Source organism: Strongylocentrotus purpuratus, unplaced genomic scaffold, assembly GCF_000002235.5.
Source record: "Strongylocentrotus purpuratus isolate Spur 01 unplaced genomic scaffold, Spur_5.0 spur5_scaffold_4, whole genome shotgun sequence".
NCBI lineage: Eukaryota > Metazoa > Echinodermata > Echinoidea > Camarodonta > Strongylocentrotidae > Strongylocentrotus > Strongylocentrotus purpuratus.
The window spans coordinates 29454104-29477403 of NW_022145610.1; the positions used below are offsets into that span (position 1 = coordinate 29454104).

The following is a 23300-nucleotide window of genomic DNA, read 5'->3' on the forward strand; positions in this document are numbered from 1 at the left end:
GGGGGGGAGTATGCATCATTTATTTTTTGTATTTGACCCCGAAAACCTTTTTTTTTTTTTTTTTAAAAAAAAAAAAAAAAAAAAAACAGGGGGGGCGGGCCCGTCGCCCCCCCCCCCCCCCCGTGGATCCGCGCCTGGGAAGGGCGATCTAATATGGGCAAACCCAAGATACCAAATCGAGACATCAATGAGTTAATGCTCACTGAGTGCAGTATGTACAGATGGGAAAGAAGAAGAAAAAGAAGAGGTATCAAAGGAATTATGTCAAAGTCAAGAAATAACGAAAAATAGATCGAGAGTAGAGTTAAATAATTATGCTACAGTACATGATTTGACCTTGAAATCAAGTATTCATCTAAGTTTTCTATATTATCGATATTAATTACACACTCTTAATTGTGATCACGTTGATATCGTGGACTCTTACAGGCCCCTTTTTCGTTCATTTTGTAAATTATATACTTTTTCTTTTCTTCGTAAATTGCATGTTAATACTTACCTCTGCTTGTGTAGGCCTGTGTTAATATGTATGATAGGCCGATGTGATAACACTATTTCGCCATTAATTTGATTATCATACCATCCATTGAAATGCTTGAACAAGATTTTTTTTTCCTATTAGATTTAATATGCATGCAAATATCATATCATGTCCTCGGTTGGTAACCAATCGAATAATCACTGTGTTTTGAGACCATCCTGTTAATTCATTTGAAACGGGCACGGTGTGTACTATGTACTATTCCCCCAAAACATATACCCACCCCCGTGTTGACATGGTTGACTTTAATCATCGGACCATGGATCTACGTGTGAGACATAAGGCCACGATCTGACAATCCACAGTCAACAATTTGAACATACAAAATACATGAAACGATTATGACATTATATTTGAAAGAAACATAAATTAAGCATAAAAGATAAATATACCTTACAGTTATCTGCTTGTATACTAATAACATGTAATTTGGGGCTTAATGTCCATTTTCCTTGAACTGGATACAGCTTTCTAATTTTTAGCCGAGGCATGGGGATGATTAAAGTTAAATATAATTGTGGCAATGCTTGCACCAAATACCGATATTATATCAATCGAACCCAACATGGTCTTGATTTCATTCATTAATTTATTTATTAATTGTCACTAACTACAGATCTTTAGAGTTCTCAATCATGTTTCATCTTTTTTTCCGTCGAAGTTGTTGTAGTTAAACAATATCAGGAACTATTTCATCTATTTCGTCTATTCTATCATGATTGTCCTGACTAAATTTCGTACCATGAATGTTAGATTTCATTTGCATTTATCTTAGTTGTAAATGTATGAGTACTATGTCATTACTCACTCCTTACACCGGCTCATATTCAGTCTCCTTCCTTTATCACCCTTCTCTCTCTCTCTCTCTCTCTCTCCCTCCCTACTTTTCTAACTCGATTTTGCCCATTCTTTTTTACAACTTAGATATGGCATGGAATTATGTTTCATCTTTTTTTCCGTCGAAGTTGTTGTAGTTAAACAATATCAGGAACTATTTCATCTATTTCGTCTATTCTATCATGATTGTCCTGACTAAATTTCGTACCATGAATGTTAGATTTCATTTGCATTTATCATAGTTGTAAATGTATGAGTACTATGTCATTACTCACTCCTTACACCGGCTCATATTCAGTCTCCTTCCTTTATCACCCTTCTCTCTCTCTCTCTCTCCCTCCCTACTTTTCTCACTCGATTTTGCCCATTCTTTTTTACAACTTAAATATGGCATGGAATTATATGGCACTGAGAGTATTGATAAAAAGACACATAGACGAGAAAGCATTTCAGATTGTCTCCATTCCTTTGTGTCAACCCCCCCCCCCCCACCCCCGAACACAAAAAGAGGCCTATTACGTGTGAAGTATGTGTGATATGTAGATGGCATACAAATATCATGACTTTGGACGTAATTTCGAGTAAACTCATGGAATATGTTTCGATTGAATAGGCCACGTCCCTCTATGTGCTATATTTCCTGGCGGAGACATCCTCAACGCGAGATATGAATTGAAGCAGCTCGGGATCACTGATATGTACGAGGTACCTGTACCTGGTCGCATTCACTCAGATGAGGGTCAATTGCAGTGGCTTGACCTTCTACTTGGATGCCTCCAAGAAGGCGACAGAGCGTTTGCAGCTAATGATCTGAAGAAGATGTGCACGAATCCACAATGTAGGTTGCTATATGACAAAACCAAGAAAGAGGCGAAAGAAGCAAATCAGAAGATGTTCACAGAGGTCAATGAGCGAAAACACGAAACTAAGGAACTTGAACGGAAATGTGAAGAAACATTAGCGAGTCACGAGGGCCTCGTCAAAGTCAACTCGATACTTAAAAGCGAGATGGTACGCGAAAAAGAAAAGCTACAGCAATTTGAAATGTCTTTGAGTGAAAATGAGAAAATTGCAAAGCACGCTATGGAGATGTACAAGCAAAGAGAGCTAGAGCTGGAGAAGAAACTAAAATCAAAAGAGCTGCACATCGAAACAATCGTGGAAAACTTACAGGAGACAGAAAAGACGGCAAGACGTGAGGTTGAGCGACTACAGACCGAAAAGGATGACGAAAAGGAAAGAGCTGAGAAAGAGAAGCAGTCACTGTCAGCAGAAATGACGAAGAAACTCGCGTCTAAGCAACAGCATGTGGACACTTTGACAGAAACCGTAAGGGAGAAAGAGCGAAATGAGACGACTCTAAGACAGCAAGTTGAAGAGCTAAAGAAAGGGAGAGAGGAAGACAGAGCAAGAGCTGAAAAAGACAAGCGCTCATTAGCAGCAGATATGACGAAGAAACTCGAGTCTAAGCAACAGCATGTAGACACTTTGACAGAAACCGTAGGGGAGAAAGAGCGAAATGAGACGACTCTAACAAAACAAGTTGAAGAGCTAAGGAAAGGAAAAGAGGAAGACAGAGCAAGAGCTGAGAAGGACATACGATCAATAGAATTAAGCTGGAAGAAGGAGCATGACTCAAAGGAACAGCTTTTGGAGCAACTTGAGCGTGAGATCTGGAAGCTGAGAACCAAAATTCAACTAGAAAGTGAGATGCGAGCAGCAGAGCAGAAGAAGAAAGCAGAGACACATGACTGGAGTTTAATTCATTGGATGATTTCTGGAAAACAAGCTCAAGGTGGTAAGACATTATTTTCCACTCTTATAATGTCTATTCAACCTTTAAAAAAAATACATTTTACTATTTAACTCCCATTTCATTTTTGGCCACTTTTTCAAATATTCATAATGTGAAGCTTTTTATTAAGTCTAACATGGTTTTTATAGCTCCATATTCCGTTTTTTGCTACTTTGAATATCGAACTAATCACAGTCAATAATGGTCCTTAATCGTTTCTTGTTTGTTTTTGCTGTCATTATGCCAAAATTAACGCCATTCGATTACATTATTCAAGGAAACTAGAGATATGTAATCCTTGTGCATTATTTACACTTTAGAAGTTAAACAAACTCATAGAGATACAGTCAACGATACAGATCATTCAAAACATTTCTTTTATTTTGTTTTCTTCATTCAAACTGACTTCATTCCTTTCCGTCATCAAAGACAAATCATCATTTGAGGATAATTCAACCGGAGGACTAGGAAGGAGTGATACATTACAATCAGGGTGAGATGATATATATATATATATATATATATATACTCTTTACATGACAATGAACGCATTATTCATCTTATACTGACAAAACTACTATGGAATGTACTTTTGTGTGTAAAATGAGTGATGCTGTCAGTAACAGTTCTAAAAGTACGACAGCACTTATGTTCTATGATTTCAAAATCATGTTAGGAAATTTCATGACCACCTGTAATTATATAGAAAAAGAAGTGAATACAAAATTAAAAATTCATTTAAAAAAAAAGAGGATCTTAACTGCATTCCAATCTATGGTGATTAGAGTCAAAATATGAAATCTTTTAATGAATTTATATCAATAATATGGGAATGTTGAACATGGTCTCATCACCGGAAGAACGTTTTTTTATCCATTATCTTCCACCTAAGTAAAAATTTAAATTACTTTTTAAGTGTATACGTCATACCCACGTTCTATGACCGCCCCATGTTTGTCTTTTTATTACCGTGTACCATTCTAGAGAGGAGCCCCCAGATGATGAGTTTGCAGGCATATTACAGCAGATAGCTGACGATCTTTACGATGAAGCCAAGATCGACAGCCTTGCTGGTCAGCTGGGAATCCTACATGGTGATATACAGAGAGCGCTCATGACCAATGTGAAGTTCAACCGAGTTACCAGTGATGGAACTCGCCATATACTGAAACAATGGAGAAGAGGTGTGTCCAGGGAAGATGAACGAATTGAGCTTACGAAGGCACTGCACGCTGCCAAGTTGGTCAACCTTGCAGACCTGTATCTCAGCGAAGGTAAAGTTTATTTTCATTAATAACGATTGCAGTTTCGTAATAAGGACCCCATTCAACACTTCAGCAACATACTGTTATAGTTGGTGTACAATACGGCCCATGTGTTTAGAAACCAAGGTGACGTAATGCAGAAAAAATAGCTGTGCACACACAAAAATCCAAACAGATGCTGACTAGTAACACCAAGTTCTCTTCTACTACTATAAAAATACAAGAAATTTGAAATTCAATGCGATAAGTTCTACACAATTATGATAATTCCGATTTGATGTCAATTGAGATGAAGAAAAAAAAAACAATTATTTCTTTTCTTTCTTGCTGCCGGTCAGGTGTAGCAGAAGGACAGATCGATTCGGAATGTGCCAACGAAGACGACAATGATCAGCAACTCTCTAATACAGATGACACCTCTCTAGAACAGGACCGGACCAAAAGACACACTGACATCCAGGTACTTCAGGGAGCTACAGCAATCAGTAACCACACTCCTCGAGATAGTCATACAGGAAACATGGCTGCCAAAGCACAGGAGAACGTGACAGATGGTAGTAGGAGTCAACATATTGACCAATCGCCGGAGCGCAGTACAGAGGACTTGGATGAATCTGAAGTGACTTCTGAAGAAGTGTCCTCAGAAGAAGTTCATCCTGGAGAAGATATGAACAACGTTAGTAGCATACAACCTTAACAATCGCCAAGCCATGAAATACAAGTCCTACCTGAAGACATGTCTGAGAGTACCCCTCTGGTATCTTATGGTGGGAAACCCAACGAGGAATCCACCACCTTGGATACAAGCCATGTAGGCGGAATCATAAGTAACGAAGAAGATCTGATTTCTCAACTCGTTCTTACTGATACATCCCCAGAGAAAATATTGCTAATTTTCCTGGTAAAGATAGTAATGGATGCTTCCCAGAAAGCATTCAGTTTATAAGGAATCACCAGATAATCTTCATTATGTCAGGTTTACTTACATTATTTTAGCTAGCGGCGTTTACGATCCACTCCGGGACCCTTCATCAGGGCGACTGGTCTTTAGTGTCAAATGATTGTTGACCCATGAACACGGTGACGTGGTCGAGGAACGTCGGCACGGTCGGCCTGATGAAGCGTCTGCGGACGTCCAACGTCGTAGGCGAAAAAAATAATCTAGCTGACTTTTTTATATATATTATCTAATGCCTGGATGGTTGAAAAGAGTAATATACATAACCTTTATGACCATTAAGTAAACCATATTGCATCCAAACACCGCATATATAATTTCAACAATGTGAATTGTTGAAATATTACAAGTATAGCATGCAGAGCGTGATGTTTTTTTAATGTAGATATGATTTTTGTTTTTGGCAAGATAACTGGATATAGCAATTAAATCAATTCTAGTATAGTAGTTATACAAGAGTCTGATATTAAAACCGGAGCAATTTTAATTTATTCTTGTATCTTAATCTGTCAAAAAATATTAGGTTTGATCAATCTTATAATATTAATCTTTTAAATTTCATTGTATATTTTAAAGGAAATCTGTATATGAATCAGAAGAATCGAATCATTTCCATTAAAAAAGCTGCAACGCTCGTTGTTATTTATGTATCTACCGCCATTTTGCAATAGATCAGTAAAGAGACGAATACATGAAAGAATAACGAAGTCAATGAATGAATAATGAATATGAAATAATGAATAACTTAAATAAAGAGTATAAACATTGATTGTATAATACACAACACTCTGTACATAAGCATATCTATCACAGTTTCTTTACGGTTTTGTTTGTCTCTGTTTTTAAACATTTTTCCACGTACGTGTATATCTAGACGTACTGAACGTATATGTATATTAAGGCTGGTTGGTTATCATTCGGGCCATTTCCAGTTTGTCCAACCTTGTCTATGTATATATAACCTGTTTCTATTCTTGTATTCGGTCTCATATAGTCTTGGTCTTTGATGCGCCTGGTATACTTGTCGTTTTCTAGGTGTCTGTTAGAAATATTATCGATTTGTTCTACATTTTATCGTGGCCATTATACAAAATGTATTGTCCGCGATTAAGTATAAAGTAATTTTTGTCTAATGTAACAACCTATAGCGTCATTCTAAATCATGTAGTCGATGGCATTTAAACTACGTGGACATTTGACGACTAGACCCCATGGGCAGTCTTTTGTGGGACGAAATATAGGCCAATCGATGTACACCGTAAGGATATGAAATATTAGACGAATCGATCAACAAAGGAAATAGATGACCTACACTCACTAAAAATTAATATGCGTTGCACCTAAAATTGCATATAACAAAGAACAAAAATGCATATTTAAATTCTTCGAATTGGAAATATGACAAGATATAGCTAAATAAATCGGACCAAACTTTCTTGCGCGTGTGCGTGTGTGTGTATGTGTGCGTCCGTGTGGGTTGAGCATGTGACTTTCATCAAGACTGATTGAGTCAATTTCCTCCTCATGTTGGTGATGCCGTAAAACTAAGGTATACAACACTGTCTATGTGAAACACAATCACCTCTCGATTTTTGTTTAGATTGTTGCTTAACCAGATCTAAAAAACGATTTTTTTTTTTTTTTTTTTTTTTTTTTTTTTTTTTTTTTTTTTTTTTTTTTGTTATCTGTAACTGTTTTGTTAATGTTTTGAATGCATGTAAAATTAAAAGAAAATTACAACAAAAGAAAAAAAAGAGATTGTTTAAAAAAATTATATCATGAATTTATTTTAAGAGCATCTCTTCTAAAACCTATTATACCGTGGTGAAAGCATACCAGGTACCTACCATTATGACATTGTATTGCTGTATATTATTTGCTACATGTTTTCCTAAGATATATAATAATGTTCTTTGTAATTGTTGGGATTATAATTCTGATTTCATCCATTTCATCTTTTCCGCAGTCATACGATAAATTTTATGTCGTTTTCCATAGTACCGTCTTTGATATTCCGACCTTACTGCTATTGCTATTCCGACCTTACTGTTCCTAAAATAATATTTTTTAAATGTTTAGTTTAAACGGAAAAATACACAGATTACATAAGAAGACTTACTTAGACATGGTGTAAATGTAAGCCAATATGGTGAAAACATATTACCAGTTGGCTTATTACCAGCAGAAACTCATTTGGCTGTACATAGATGTAGTCATACACTGCAAATATTCACAATGAAAAGAACTTCCGTAAGTTCTTGATATGTTTAAAAAAATAGATGAACACTATGCGCTTGTTACATCAATCGTTAGTAATGTGTATGAACAGAAATGCTCTTCGCATTGAATGTAACTAACAATAATCGCATGTACAGTATGCAGGCGTATCTGCGGGCAAAATATTATGTGGGCTTAGCTGGCAGCCTAAATCAAGCGACTCTTGTGTTTTGTGTATCCTCAAAATTGCAAATTTATGTTTTTTCTGTATAGCACTTGACAAATTTAGTTGAACCTAGAAATGATATTTTATATGTTAAGTCATATACACTTGTCATCATATATATCACAATGGCGGGGAAAATGTATGTATATGATACTCTGAAAATTATGTAAGAAATGAAGTGACAAGACTTTTTTTCTTCTTGCGAATATGTAAGCTACTTATACCATTTCTTTGTCTTTCTCAACAAATTACTAATGTGTGTTTCTCTACCAGATCGTTCATCAGCTCAATATAATTTTACTTGCAAGAGAATCAAATAGTTTGCAACAAAATCTTTAATAAATTATTGGAATAAACGTCTGGCGTTGATATCTCTCTCTGCGTAAAGTGTTTTCGAAAGTTAATCAAGGTGCGGGGAGGGTATAATTATTATACCGTTATAATGTAACCCATTGTCATCAACGGGTACAGGCATGTATTTAACACCGTAGGGATGGGACATAGCTTTCACCCTCGACTTGAAAATTGGTTAGTGGCAGATTATGCGGGTTTGAAGGGGGAGGGGATTTACCCATAAATGACACTACATGTAACAGAGAGGAGAATTTGCGAGAGATGTTTGTGTGTATTGAAGAGAAAAGTATTAAAAAAGAAGGAGGGAGAATGGAGATAGAAATAGAGAGAAAGACAGAAAGAGAGAGAGAGAGAGAGAGAGAGAGATGTAGAGAGATCTAAAGAGGGGGAGAGAGAGTACGGAAGAGAGAACTAAAGAGGGGAATAAGAAGGAGAAAGAGAAGGGGGAGGGGTGGGAGCATGCACACGTTACAACCTGCATCGTTCAGATTAAGGCAGTACGAAGAGTTAAATGGTAAATGATCTCCGAAAGGGCAAAAACATAACAATCAACTTCAAAACTCTAATGTGAGGTTGACAGAAATATAAATTACATGTTCACTTCTATTGTTTTATTTACTTAAAACATGAACAAAGTGCCATCCTAAATTACTCTTCAACATAGGAAATGCACGATTTAATTTCCCAATACCAACCCTATCCCTAACGCTATAATTATTTTAACGAAATAAAGATTTCAAAAGAAGATCATCAAGTTCAATAATCATGTAGGCTTAACCTTATATCGGTGTTTACTCTCATCACAGTTCAGAAGTTTGAATTGCATTGAAGCAATACGAGATGCACATACTCCCTTGTCGCACAAATTTTGCAAATGCTTTACAGAATTTGTATTGGCGTAGTAGACAAGACATTAGTTTTCTTCTTTTTTTCTCGCTTCTTTGCCTAATTATTAAAGATAACAGCCTATGTTGTTGGTTGTACTTTTTGGCGTTTAGTCAAATTTTACCATTTTACGCCTGCATGCAGAGGTGGCGATTTCTTTTCATGACCGGAGGGGGGGGGGGGGGGCGAAATGCGAGGGACGGGGGAGCAGTGGCGTATATTGAATAAAAACGTTGGGGGGAGAAAAAAATCCGCATCCCTACTCTAACATTGTACATGCAGGCCTCGCGGAACGTTTTTCATAGAGGGGGAGGCTAAAGCATTTTATTAGGTAGAGCAAAGCGAGCATAGCAAGTGGAGCGTAAATTGGCGTGTGGTCCAGGGGCGTAGGCCCATGAAGCTCAGGGGTTTTAAGCATTTAATAACGGTCAAATGAGCATCCAGGGGCTCGTATTAGAGCCCCTGGTGGGGTCCAGGGGGCAGATCCCCCGGAAGCTCAGGGTTTTACGCATTCAATCACGGTCAGATGAGCAAACAGGGGCGCCAGCCATAGGGCCCTTGGTGGGGTCCAGGGGGCAGAGCCCCCAGAAGCTCAGGGAAAAACCGTGCCATTTCAGCAACATTTGTAAATCACTGGTATCGAGTTAGAAATAAAGTTTGAATTTTATTAGAGGGCAACTGCCCCCAAGCCCCCCCCCCCCTCATCATTACGCCAAGGCGAGGGAGCAAAGAGAACGAGAGGGATAGAGGTTACGGAAGTGACTATCCCCTCACAGGTTTTTGAAGTTTTGTTGTATTAACAAATTACATACTTTAATTAGCAAAAGAATAGTATAAAAATAAGCAATATACCTTTTCACACTTTACTTTTCTAGAATATTTACTGTACACTTCGAAGGATATTATGCGGGGGAGCGTATCTCCGGAGCGAGAAGATTTTTGCATTTTTATTTGTCTAAACGCTGCACTCTAGGGCCCTCCAGAGCCTAAAAGTTTGTTACAGTCTTTAGTCAGTATTTGCTTTACACTTTTTTTCTCACTTTTTCAATTTTTCAGGGGGGGGGGGGACGCGTCCCCCCCCCCGTCCCCTCGGGATCGCCGCCCCTGCCTGCATGGTCTTGTTCTTCAATAGTTGTATCAATTAAGGTAGTCGAGTCGCAAGAGTACCTAGCTTGGAAACTCTGTGCGTCTAGCTGTTCTTCGCTGGTCGATTGGAGAATCTGGCCGGTTCTTATATTTTATCTCTTTAATACTCTCTACACTTGCTGCAAGACGCCGAAGATGGCGTTATCGACGATTTTGTACGCCTAGCTTAATCTTTCCGGTTCTAATAATATTTTATTTCTATAAAAGTCCTTACACTTGCTGCAAGACGCTGAAGATGGCGTCAACGAACTCGTACGCCCAGCTTAATCTTGCCGGTTGGTATATATAATTGTCTCTATAATATTCCCTACACACGCTGCAAGCCGCCGAAGATGGCGTTATCAACAAACTCGTACACACAGCTTTAATCTGGTCGACCAGCTGGCTGATCTTACTTTCACATTCTTACTGTCCGAACCTCGCGAGTCTTCTCATTCTATTGTATCCCAAGTTGGCCACTCAGTATTCAAATTTGCATTTCTTTTCTTATTTAAAATCAATTTGAAATCAAACTACCACATAAGTCTGTGAATATTGATGTGCATCCCCTCTTCCTTTTCTCTTCTTTTTTCTGTCTTTTCCCCCTTTTACCAATATTTTGTTCCTCCATATTTGTATTATTATGTATCTTTTGAGGGTAGTCATACTATCAAGCTTTGCTTATTTTGTCAACCCTCCTGTTTGATGTTCTCGATTAGTTACACCCAGCCTTACTTTATTCTACATATATTGTTTTTAGTCAGGTCAAGATATGAAAAAAAAGGGGTCAACCTAGAACTAATTGCAACAGAAACGATTCCACTTGCATATAATCTGGAATAGCCATGAAAACAACATACTCAAAGTTGACAAAAATTGAAGTGGTGGATCAGTGCCTAATTTGCATAAATTCAAAATGGCCGCCATGTCAGACCCTGGTAGACACACAAAACCTATTTTAGCCTATATCTCTAGATCTTAAACACATAGAACGCTAAACGAAGTGTCTTTACACATGTTTGGGGGTCAATAAACATGATTATAGCATTATCAGCAGCTAACAACTACTCCTTGACTCTTAATTTGCATAAATTTGCATAAAATTAACCCTTTTTAAAGTCAAAATGGCTGCCATGTTTCATGTTTAAAACTATTTCTCATCTGATACTTACAGAAAGTTGATTTAAGTGCCCTTATCCATGTTTAGGGGGTCAAGGAAAAATAATTATGGCTTTATCGGCAGCTTAGAACTATTCCTTGACTCCTAATATGCATAAATTTGCATATAATTAACCCCTTTTAAATTCTGAATGGCTGCCATTTGTTCATGTTTAAAACTATATCTCTAGATCTTATACACATAGAAAGCTAAACGAAGAGTCTTTACCAATGTTTAGGGGGTCAAGGAACATGATAATAGCATTATAATCAGCTTACAATTACTCCTTGACTCCTAATTTGCATAAATTTGCATATAATTAACCCTTTTTAAAGTCAAAATGGCTGCCATGTTGCATGTTTAAAAGTATTTCTCATCTGATACTTAAAGAAAGTTGATTTTAGTGCCCTTTTACAAGTTTAGGGGGTCAAGGAACATAATTATAGCATTATCAGCAGCTTAGAATTACTCCTTGACTCCTTATTTGCATAAATTTGCATATAATTAACCCCTTTTGAATTCTAAATGGCTGTTTTTCATGTTTAAAACTATATCTCTAGATCTGAGACACATAGAAAGCTAAACGAAGTGTCTTTACTGATGTTTTTGGGGTCAAGGAACATAATTATATCATTATCAGCAGCTTAGAACTACTCCTTGACTCCTAATTTGCATAAATTTGCATATAATTAACCCTTTTTTAAAGTCAAATTGGCTGCATACGTTGCATGTTTAAAACTATTTCTCATCTGATACTTATAGAAAGTTGATTTAAGTGCCCTTATTCATGTTTAGGGGTCAATGAACATATGAGCAATGATTATATAATTAAGGTGCATGTATGATTTAATACTTTCTTTAGAGTAGCTCACAATATACGTCACGGTGTTGCCAATTTATGTGTGCTTGATTACAACTTTAAAAAATCATAATTTTCTTTAATATTTCTTCTTGTATTTTGCTCAAACCTTCACTGATCTGTTTCTTTAATTTTTCTGCTTCTGTTAAAACCAACTTCTAATCAGGGTGGACTTCTCATTAAAGTTTGGTGTTTTAACCATTTTCTTTGGTTAACAAACTTGACTGTACCATTTACTTCAATTCAATTCGTTTATTCGTCCATGTAAAAATATAAAAATAAGCTTCAGTCATATAGCGTGATGGATTTAAAGCAATTATAATGAGTTTAGTGTATAAAAATGTAATGGCAAGTCAAACCATTCAAAAGGGGATATGACCCGATTCTGATAACTAAAATCTTTTGCTTGTAAATACACAGGATATGGGTTAATTAACACTCAAAGAAACCAGACTTTCAAATTGAAAAACCCCCGGAATGATATTAAGGACGGCATTTGTTCCCTCTTGAAACGCCGAAAAATACCCCGGTGTGTGCAGCTGAATATACAATGGCGTCTTATTTTGTTTACAAGCGACACATTCCTTTAGTTTTGTATCGCTGCATTTGTCATCAAAATAAAAACATGCGCGGGGTTTAGAGTGAGGCAATAGATTATACATTTAGCCTGAAGGTAGTGAAGTAAGAGAAAGAACTCAAGAGAAGATGAAAACACAGGCACTGAACATGTGTGAGATGTCATGGGACATCGTCTGCTTGTGCAAATCATGTCCATACTGTGATCTCACACATCTTAGCAGCGTTCAGAGAACTCTTCAGGTGCTATTCCGGGGCTGTATTTAAGCGTTTTGAAATTTATAATAATCAGTACTTCGAATGTTTCCAAGCATTGAATTTTGATATCATTGTTGAATCAAAGTTTCAACTTTGCAATAATGAAAATAGAGTAAGTTTTTAGAATTAATGAATATCTACTTTAATTTCTGTCTCCCTTACAGCTTTGACGATAAGAGACACGACGTTAAAACCGTCTGTGTTTCTTTCATCATTGTACGTGGATGAAAATAAAGTTATTTTTTAAAATCAATGAATATCTACTTTAAGCAAAATGACAAGGCTCACCTAGTGTTCAGAAAATTAGAATGGTTCTTAACAGTTTGCTAGGAATGCTTTCTGATTAAAATAAGGACCTATGCATTTATACCAAATACAACTTGATGACACTAATTTGCAAAGTAGAAAGAAAATCATGAAAACAAATGAGCATCCATATTAGAATATGATGCATTTATCAATCATTGGATGTAAGGTGCAAATGTTTATGGTTGATTATCTGGCAACCTGTGGATAAAAATAAGAATTAGAAGTTGTGCTTCTTAATGTCTCAACCATTTTGCAAAAGTATCTACCATTTACATTTATATTTCTTCCAAGAAAAGTGCTGCTTCAAGGCCTTGAAGATTGCGCACTGTGTGTGTATGTGAGGAGCCTGTGTGAGCCTGCTGGCCAGGATCCTTGTGCATATATGTACAGGGTGCAAGTAAAAACTTTTAATCCTGTGGGGGCAGTTAGGGGTGCTTAAATGCCTCAAGGGAGAGTGAGCAGGCTGGATCTACTGGAAGGTTGTTCCAGTCCTTGGTAGTTCTGGGGAAGAAGGAGATGATGTAGGCTTGGCTAGTGCACAGTGTCGCTCCGAAGCGGAATCCGTGACCTCTTGTTACAGATGTTGCTGCCTTAAGGTATTGTTGCCATTCAATGTCAACAAGACCAAAGCGGATGCGATACAGCATTGCAAGATGGCTTTGCAGACATCTACTAACTAGCGAGGGCCATTTTACTTTCTTCATCATAGATGTAACACTGCTGGTACGATCGAAGTCGCCACAGACATACCACGCACTCCTGCATTGAACCATTTCGACCTTGTTGATGTTTCTTTGGGTGTGTGGATCCCATGCTGTTGCAGCATACTCCACTATGGGCCTAGTGTATGTGACATACGTAGCCTCCTTGATCTTGTGGTTGCAGTGTCGAAAGTTACGGCGCAGGAAGGCACAGACAGAGTTAGCCTTCTTGACTGTGGCATCTACATGGGCATGGGCGTCAATCCTGGGGGGACGGGGGGGGGGGGGGACACGTCCCCCCCCCCACGAATTTTCAGGTGGTGAAATGTCCCCCCATGATTTGGGGTTTAAATATTTTTTTTTTTGTTCTCTCTTTCTCTCTTTCTCTCTGTGTTGAGAAAAATCAAGCAAAATCAGGCGATCAGATTTTATTAAAAGAAGCGTCATTAATATTACATTCACATTACCGGAAGTACAAACATTGGTTACGATGAAGACAAAAAATCTTTTCACCAACTGAAAAAAAAATCTCCCTTGTATCTTCCAAACCTTATGGCTGATTGTTCAATGGAAACGACAAATTCATCCATCTACCCCCTTGCATTCTTGTTCCTGTTATTTGATCTTAAGACTGTTTTCTCTTTAATTTGGCAAAAATTATGCCCCAAATCAAGCCATCTATCCATCAATTTAAAAAAAAATCTTTAACTTCTGAGGGGGGCACATCCCCCCAACAGACACCCCCTGCGTTCTTGTTCCTCGTTAATTGAACTTAAGACTTGTTTTCTTTTTAATTTGGCAAAAAGTATGCACCAAAGCGAGCCATTTAAGCATAAATTTGAAACAAAATCTTCAACTTCTGAGGGGGCACATCCCTTCAGACATCCCCCCCCCCCCCCTGTGTGGCGCAGCCCATTCGCCTCCCTAACAAAATAACCTGGCGCCGCCCTGTCTGAACTTGTGTCCCCCCACTCCACGGTCTAATTTGGATTGACGCCCATGTACATGGGCATTGAAGTTCAGCTTCTGATCAATGTGGACCCCGAGGTACTTGGTTGAGTTGACCTGCTCCAGCTGATGACCATGGATGGTGTATTGGCCTAGGAGTGGCTTCTTCTTGTTGGTCACTCGCAAGACCTGGCACTTGGAGGGATGGAATTCCATCTTCCACGTCTTCTCCCAGTCCTGGAGCCTGTCTAGATCTTCTTGCAGTTTGTCACAGTCCTGGATCGATCTGATTGGTTTGTAGAGCAGACAGTCGTCAGCATAAAAGCGTGTGGTTGAATGCCTAATGCAATCTTGTAGGTCATTGATGTAGATCAAAAATAACAATGGACCTAGGACGCTACCCTGGGGTATGCCAGATGTGACCTTGGCTTCCGAGCTGAGTTGGCCCTCCAGTATGACTTGTTGGGTACGGCCAGTCAGGAAGTTCTCGATCCACTGAAGAGTAAGGCCGTGTATACCACAATGTTTGGCTTTGAGAAGGAATCGTTTGTGAGAGACCTTGTCAAAGGCCTTAGCAAAGTCTAGTACGATTACATCATACTGACCCGTGTCTTCCAGTCCTCTAGCAAGGTCATGGATGGTGAGGGTCAGTTGTGTCTCACAAGAACGGCGCTTCCGAAAGCCATGCTGATTGTCAGATAGAATGTCATGATGGATGAGGTGGTGGATAACTGCACAGTGAACAACATACTCACACAGCTTGCATAAGATCGCAGTCAGTGAAATCGGCCTGTAGTTACCCGGGGATGACTTGCAGCCCTTCTTGTGGATGGGAACTACAAGTGCCTTCTTCCACATCGATGGAACGCATCCTTGATGAAGGGAGGCTTGGAAAAGCAGGGTGATCGCAGGGGAGATCTGATCGGCAGTTTCCTTCAACATTCTGGCAGAGATTCCGTCTGGCCCTGTTGCTGTTACTCGACAAAATCAAAATTGTTTTTGCAACCACTGGATTATTTATTTGGAATGGACCAGTCATCTGCCAGAGCACAAAAATTGTGTTGGATTCAAAGAATAAAAGAAGCCGATAAACAAGGATGGTTTCAAATTCTTCAATTGTATCTTTAAAAGAACAGTAGTTTGTTCCTGCTTAACTGTAACTATGGTTATAAAATGTTAGACAAAAACATTCCTAAGTTCTACCAAGCTATTTTCCTTGACCCCCTAAACATGAATAAGGGCACTAAAATTAACGTTCTATAAGTATCAGATGAGAAATAGTTTTAAACATGCATTATATTATGGCAGCCAATTTGACTTTTATATAAAAAAGGGTTAATTATATGCAAATGTATGCAAACTAAGAGTCAATGAGTAGTTCTAAGCTGCTGATAATGCTATAATCATGTTCCTTGACCCCCTAAACATCGGTAAAGACACTTCGTTTAGCTTTCTATGTGTATCAGATCTAGAGATATAGTTTTAAACATGAAAAAATGGTAGCAATTTAGAATTTAAAATGGGTTAATTATATGCAAATTTATGCAAACTAGGAGTCAAGGAGTAGTTCTAAGCTGCTGATAATGATATAATCATGTTCCCTGACCCCTTAAACATGGATAAGGGCACTAAAATCAACTATCTATAAGTATCAGATGAGAAATAGTTTTAAACATGAACAAATGGCAGCCATTCAGAATTTAAAAGGGGTTAATTATATGCAAATTTATGCATACTTGGAGTCAAGGAGTAGTTCTAAGCTGCCGATAATGCCATAATTATGTTCCTTGACTCCCTAAACATGGATAAGGGCACTAAAATCAACTTTCTGTAAGTATCAGATGAGAAATAGTTATAAACATGCAACATGGCAGCCATTTTGACTTTAAAAAGGGTTAATTTTATGCAAATTTATGCAAATTAGGAGTCAAGGAGTATTTGTAAGCTGCTTATAATGCTATTATCATGTTCCTTGACCCCAAAACATTGGTAAAGACTCTTCGTTTAGCTTTCTATGTGTATAAGATCTAGAGATATAGTTTTAAACATGAACAAATGGCAGCTATTCAGAATTTAAAAGGGGTTAATTATATGCAAATTTATGCATACTTGGAGTCAAGGAGTAGTTCTAAGCTGCCGATAATGCCATAATTATGTTCCTTGACCCCCTAAACATGGATAAGGGCACTAAAATCAACTTTCTGTAAGTATCAGATGAGAAATAGTTATAAACATGCAACATGGCAGCCATTTTTACTTTAAAAGGGTTAATTTTATGCAAATTTATGCAAATTAAGAGTCAAGGAGTAGTTGTTAGCTGCTGATAATGCTATAATCATGTTCCTTGATCCCCCAAACATTGGTAAAGACACTTTGTTTAGCTTTATATGTGTCACAGATCTAGAGATATAGGCTGAAATAGGTTTTGTGTGTCTACCAGGGTCTGACATGGCGGCCATTTTGAATTTATGCAAATTAGGCACTGATCCACCACTTCAATTTTTGTCAACTTTGAGTATGTTGTTTTCATGGCTACTCCAGATTATATGCAAGTGGAATCATTTCTGTTGCAATTAGTTCTTGGTTTTTTCCTATTTTGACTGTACTATTTGTCATGTGTAAATTTGCAATATTTGTTTGTTATATATTTGTAAAAATGCAAAAGAAAAAGAAAATCAAACAGAAATAAATAAATCAAATCAAATCAAATCAATTCTTATAATTTATTTATATTAATATTTCCTCCATCACCGAACTCATACGCCCACACACTTCATGTACTCGACATTTAGTCATATTACGGTCCATGTCGCATATAGTGAACAACTAAATTATTCATTTCCCTGGTAATCTGATATTTCTGGGTTGTTTTTTGTAACTCAAGAATGAAAGGTTAATACTTGTTAAATTGGGGCCCTTTTTATAATGTAAGCCTTAATATGTCACATTATCATGAAAAGTTAGTTTGGACAAGTCATTTGTTTACATACTTTGAAATTACAAAACTTGGTATGGGTAAATACGAATGATATTGTCGTTGTGTTGATGTGGACATAAAATAAAAATGACATAATTTTCGGGAAAATCCGACGTCACCATACGATTTTCATATTTTTTTTTAAATAGTAAAAAACGAACTTTATGGTATAGTTATCATTTTGTCTACTTATCATTTGGTCTAATGTCCATTTAAGTTTAAATCCATTTTGACTTATCGTCAGAAAGTCTACTACCCATTTGGTCTATTGTTCCTTTATCTTACTAACCAGTTAGTCTAATTTCCAGTTTGTGTAATGCCCATTTCGTCTACTATCCATAAAGTCTAATAATAATTTGACAAATTTCATTATTTATGATTAAATTATTATTAGACTTTATGAATATTATTGTAGACGAAATGGGAATAAGACCGGCTGGAAATAAGAATAAATATTCAATATGCAATATCTAAAGAATGCAGTTATTCATCTCATGAGAAACAAGAAAAAGAGAATATAACGCAGACCAGATTTCACAAAATCATAACAACAGTAAGCAAATGTGGAGATGATTGAGAGGCCTTATGCCTAAGTCGTTATCTATTTCTCCCAATACCATAAACGTTGGTGGAGCAAATGTGTCAGACAATGCAAATATTGCTGAAGCCTTTAATGACTTTTTCATTTCTAATGCTACTAAGACTACAAATGACCTGCGGAGGAATACGTCTCAACTGAGAGTAGACGAGGGCAATGATTTTGGTCCAACTCATTCGCAATTTAATTTAAATTTGAATACTAAGGATTTTGTTTTGAAACAGATTGATAATCTGAGTATAGATAAAGCAACTGGTGAAGATCCCATCAGCTTTACACTTTTAAAGACGACGAAGAATGTTATCGCAGAGTCTCTTTGTGATATCATTAACAAATCCCTGTCTACAGGTCTGGAGTTGTTCCACGTGAATGGAACAAGGCTCGGGTAGTACCAATATTCAGATCTGGAGATATTTCTTCTTTGAATAATTACCATCCCATTTCAATTTTACCCATTGTGAGTAAAATTATTTTTAAAAAGGGCCGTCCATCAACAATTCAGTGAATTCTTGGACGAGAATCAATTATTACACCCTAATCAGTCTGGTTTGAGACCTAAACTTTTAACAGCTACTGCCCTTGGAATAATTGTAAATCAATGGTCGTTGAATGTTGGTAACAGAGACATTCTGGAGTTGCCTTCGTAGATCTTCGGAAGGCTTTTGATAGTGTTTACCATGAGCTACTTTTATATAGCTTGTATAGGTTGTAGTAATAGGACTATTTATTAGTTCAAATCATATTTAGGTAATCGACAACAAGTGACTCAATTCAAAGGAGCCAAGTCGTATCCATCAACCATCAAATTAGATGTGCCACAATGTTCAGTCTACCTGAATGTACTTCTGATGGTATCATAGATATTATGTATGCTGACGATACGACACTTACCGTCAGTGCTAATGATGCAACTGTTGTGGAAGAAAATTAACTGTTCATTAAACAAAGTCATGGTATGGATTAAGGGAAATCGTCTCGTTCTTAACACTAAAGAAAACTTGTGTCATGATAATAGGCTCTCGTGCTAATCTCAGGAAAATTGCGTTTGATCAAAAGAGTTCAATTCACCAAAATGCTTAGGACTTTTGATAGATGAAGAATTGAAATGGTCTAAACAAATCAAAAACGTAAGTGAACTTACCCAGAAAACATTAGCAAAGAGTTTGTTTGCCTAAACGATCCTTAAGGTACTTTTAATAACAGTATAGTGTTGCCACGATTAGAATACTGCTCTGCTGTATGGTCGAACAGATTTCATTCCGCGGCATACAACTAAACTGCAAAAAAAATGAAAGAGGGCCACAAGAATAATATTGAACAAGACATATGACACACCGTTGGCTGATTTGTTCACAAGTCTTAAATGGATGACACTAGAAAAACGGTTTCAGTTAAATCGCGTTATGATGATATATAAATTTGTTCTTAGCACCTTCTTATCTTAGCACCTTCTTACCTTCAGGTAGGCTTAATTAATCATAATGATGTACATCAGCATCATACAAGGCAGTGGATGTTTACGTGTGCCTACATTTCACGCTGATTGGTATCACATGAATTATTGATATCATCCAACATCTGATTGGTATAAGTGTAGCCCAGTTGTTTCTTCTATATTCGAATGGAATAAGCTAGATAATTCGATGAGAACGGCTTCCTCTGTCAATTCAGAGATTGTTTAAAAAAAGTTGTAATTCGTCAATGGCTCAGCCGAACATACACTACGTGCATGTTCTGTAATATTAACATGATTTATTCACATAATTGCGACTTAATCAATATTTTCCTATTGGCATTACAGTTGAACTAGGTTATTGATATATTTATTTTACAAGCAAGTATTCGTTTGTGGCACGTCTACTATTGCTCCGTCATATCTCTCTAAATGTACTATGGATTTTTATTTTAACTGTTCTGTTAAAATGGTATGCTTTTTGATGTAAATATGTTCATGCTTTTTCAGAGCCCCGTGGAAGACCACTACTTATTGGTGAAAGGGCTACCCTAAAAAAGATTAGAAATAAATAAATACAAATAAATGAAATAACCTATTCGATTTCATCTTGATATGTCACGAATATCCATCCATTTCCTAAACTGAATTTAGGGCAGAGGAATATAGGAGACGCAGTTGCATTTGTCTTTTTTGTATATATTATTGTTTATGTACCTATGTGTTATGATTGTATATATTTTTGTATTTTTTAACATATAACAATGGAAAACCACAATTCGGCCTTTAGCCCCGACGAAATGTTATTAATCAACCATTTTAATTGAATTGAATATTAATTAATAAATATTAATTTACATTATTTAGCCTATCACCTTGAAAGTATTATGTTTGAGTGGTTTTCACACGGATGCTTTAACATATTACACAATGGATGTGGAGAGGGGGGGGGGGGGGGGGGGGTCTTGGGAAAGGGCAGCTCAGTGATCACGAGTCAAATCAATGCAAATACATGTAACTGAAATATGAACAAAACACCTAAGGATTCATCAGTTTGAAAGGCCACCAGAGCGAATCGTTAACTCATACAAAATATTAAATTAGCAATGATTTCGAAAACACTGAAAGTACAAAGTCCATGAAAGCCATATTTTGAACAATAAACATTTGCCGTACGAGAATATACTGATTGCATTAACTGCATTAGGTTGTACTTATTCATACGCAGGCACGTAGTTATTCAAAATGGCTTCCTCAAACGCGGATATTAAGACGAGGATCGCTACATTACGACATGAAATCTTGTCGTACACACCAGGCAAGGCTGTATCTTGTGATAATGAACGATTGGTGTTTCCTGATAAGCTTGTCGTTGGTATGATTGATACGTATGCGTATTCGACCGACATAGTCCCTGCTCTGAGACGCGCTCTTCATGTAGACGTAAAGCCGAGCAAGCATGCTGATAAACGACAAACATCTACTGAGGATCAGGAGGAATATCTGACCGATTCTATATCTGTCATCACGAGAAGAAACATTAGTGGTGGTTTGTATATTGAAAGAAGATGAATTTTTGATTTAATTGTGTGTTTGTTGAAACAAATTCAAATGAAACTACACCTCTAATATGAAAACATTTACTTTATATTAGTGTTATTGTTTTATTGTATTTAGTGGAATTATTATGTAAATTATTTGTCAATATTGTGATTTCTTTTGATTTTCCAATAAAACACACACACACACACGAACAAAAATATGTGACTTTAGTATGTTTTTTCCCTTATCATATAATCATAAAGTTGGATTTAGTTTTTTTTGTACAATTATGTTTCTTATGACCAATTATGTCTATTGTATTACTAAGCCAACGCATTGTGTACAAATTCATAACACTCTAGATATGCCGGATAAAACAAATGGTTTATTTCATTTCCTACTTGGTTCTTCCACCATTCGCTAAACATGCGCTTATGCTCAATTGCCTAAATTAGGGTAAATTGGACGCAACTTGCGTGTTTGTAAATTTGTTAAAAATTGTAAAATATGGCTGTTAGGTAAAACTCCCTCACAGTTACGAGGCCATTGCTTTGTCAGTGAACCATGACTGTACGCAGCGAGGGCTAGAGTAGGTGGCAGTTTCCATAAATAAAAAAACAAACAGAAAATGCAATAAATTTTCAATAATTTATTGCATTTTACCCCGGTCCGAAACATAAACAAATCCTCTAGATGGCCATGCATTATGGCTCAAGGGAAATGAGAAAATATACTTTTATATAGATCTATTATTTTTAAATTATTTTAAAAATAATTCCATGAATTGGGGTAAAACAAAAATATTCCACCTTAATGAGTGACAGTGTATATTGAAGGTATAAACCATGACATACGCCTGAGTAACACATGAACTATTGCCATCATCCAACATTTATCATCTGAAAGGGAGAATTATGTGAACACTTGCGTTCTCTTATAAAGTAATTAGTTTAACAGTAACAAAATAAAACTCTTATAATTCTTATAACATGGCAGATATCAAACACATATATAGAGCGCAGTATATCTTTTTTTTAAGGAATATAATAAAAACAAACGAATATGAGTAAGCCGTTGATCAATTTAACATTAAAAAAAAAAAAAAAAATTATACCAATGGCTGACCTAAAAAAAGTTGACCTTACCCCCCCCCCCCCCCCCCCAACGGAGCAAAATGTCAAATTTTCAAATTTCGAGACAAAAAAAATAAAAGGTCCTCTTACCCCCCCCCCCCCTCCCCCTTAACGGAGCAAAATGTCAAATTTTCAAATTTCGAGACCAAAAAAAAAAAATGTCCTCTTACCCCCTCCCCCCCCCCCCCCCCCCCCCAACGGAGCAAAATGTCAATTTTTCAAATTTCGAGACTAAAAAACAAAAGTGTCCTCTCCCCCCCCCCCCTCCCCCAAACTCCACCCCCACCCCCCCCCCCCCCCCCCATTCAACGGCGGACTGAGTCGTTGCGAAATTTTCGGCCCGATTTAAAAATGTTAACCCCCCCCCCCCCCCCCCCCCTTGAAAATATCCTGCGTACGCGCCTGACTGTGACTATCTACCTGACCTGCCTGATGTAATTAGTTTGGAGACTGCTAGGAGGGTATTATGCATGGGCTTACACGTGTGGATGTCAATTGTGGAACAGGTTTCCGAACATTGTCAATCGTCATATCACCATATTGGGATTATTAAGAAGGAACTACAACTATTTATATAACTAAGC

General features: G+C 37.1%; 1 protein-coding gene across 1 annotated transcript; it reads left to right on the top strand.

Annotated features, from left to right (window-relative positions):
• The first annotated feature begins 1959 nt into the window (after positions 1–1959).
• LOC105446375 (myosin heavy chain, non-muscle-like) lies at positions 1960–5135 on the top strand. Its single transcript, XM_030997299.1, has 4 exons — positions 1960–3176; positions 3513–3666; positions 4158–4447; positions 4777–5135. The coding sequence occupies exons 1-4, from the start codon at positions 2075–2077 to the stop codon at positions 5133–5135; spliced, it is 1905 nt and encodes a 634-aa protein (XP_030853159.1). The 5' UTR covers positions 1960–2074.
• Positions 5136–23300: the final 18165 nt, after the last annotated feature.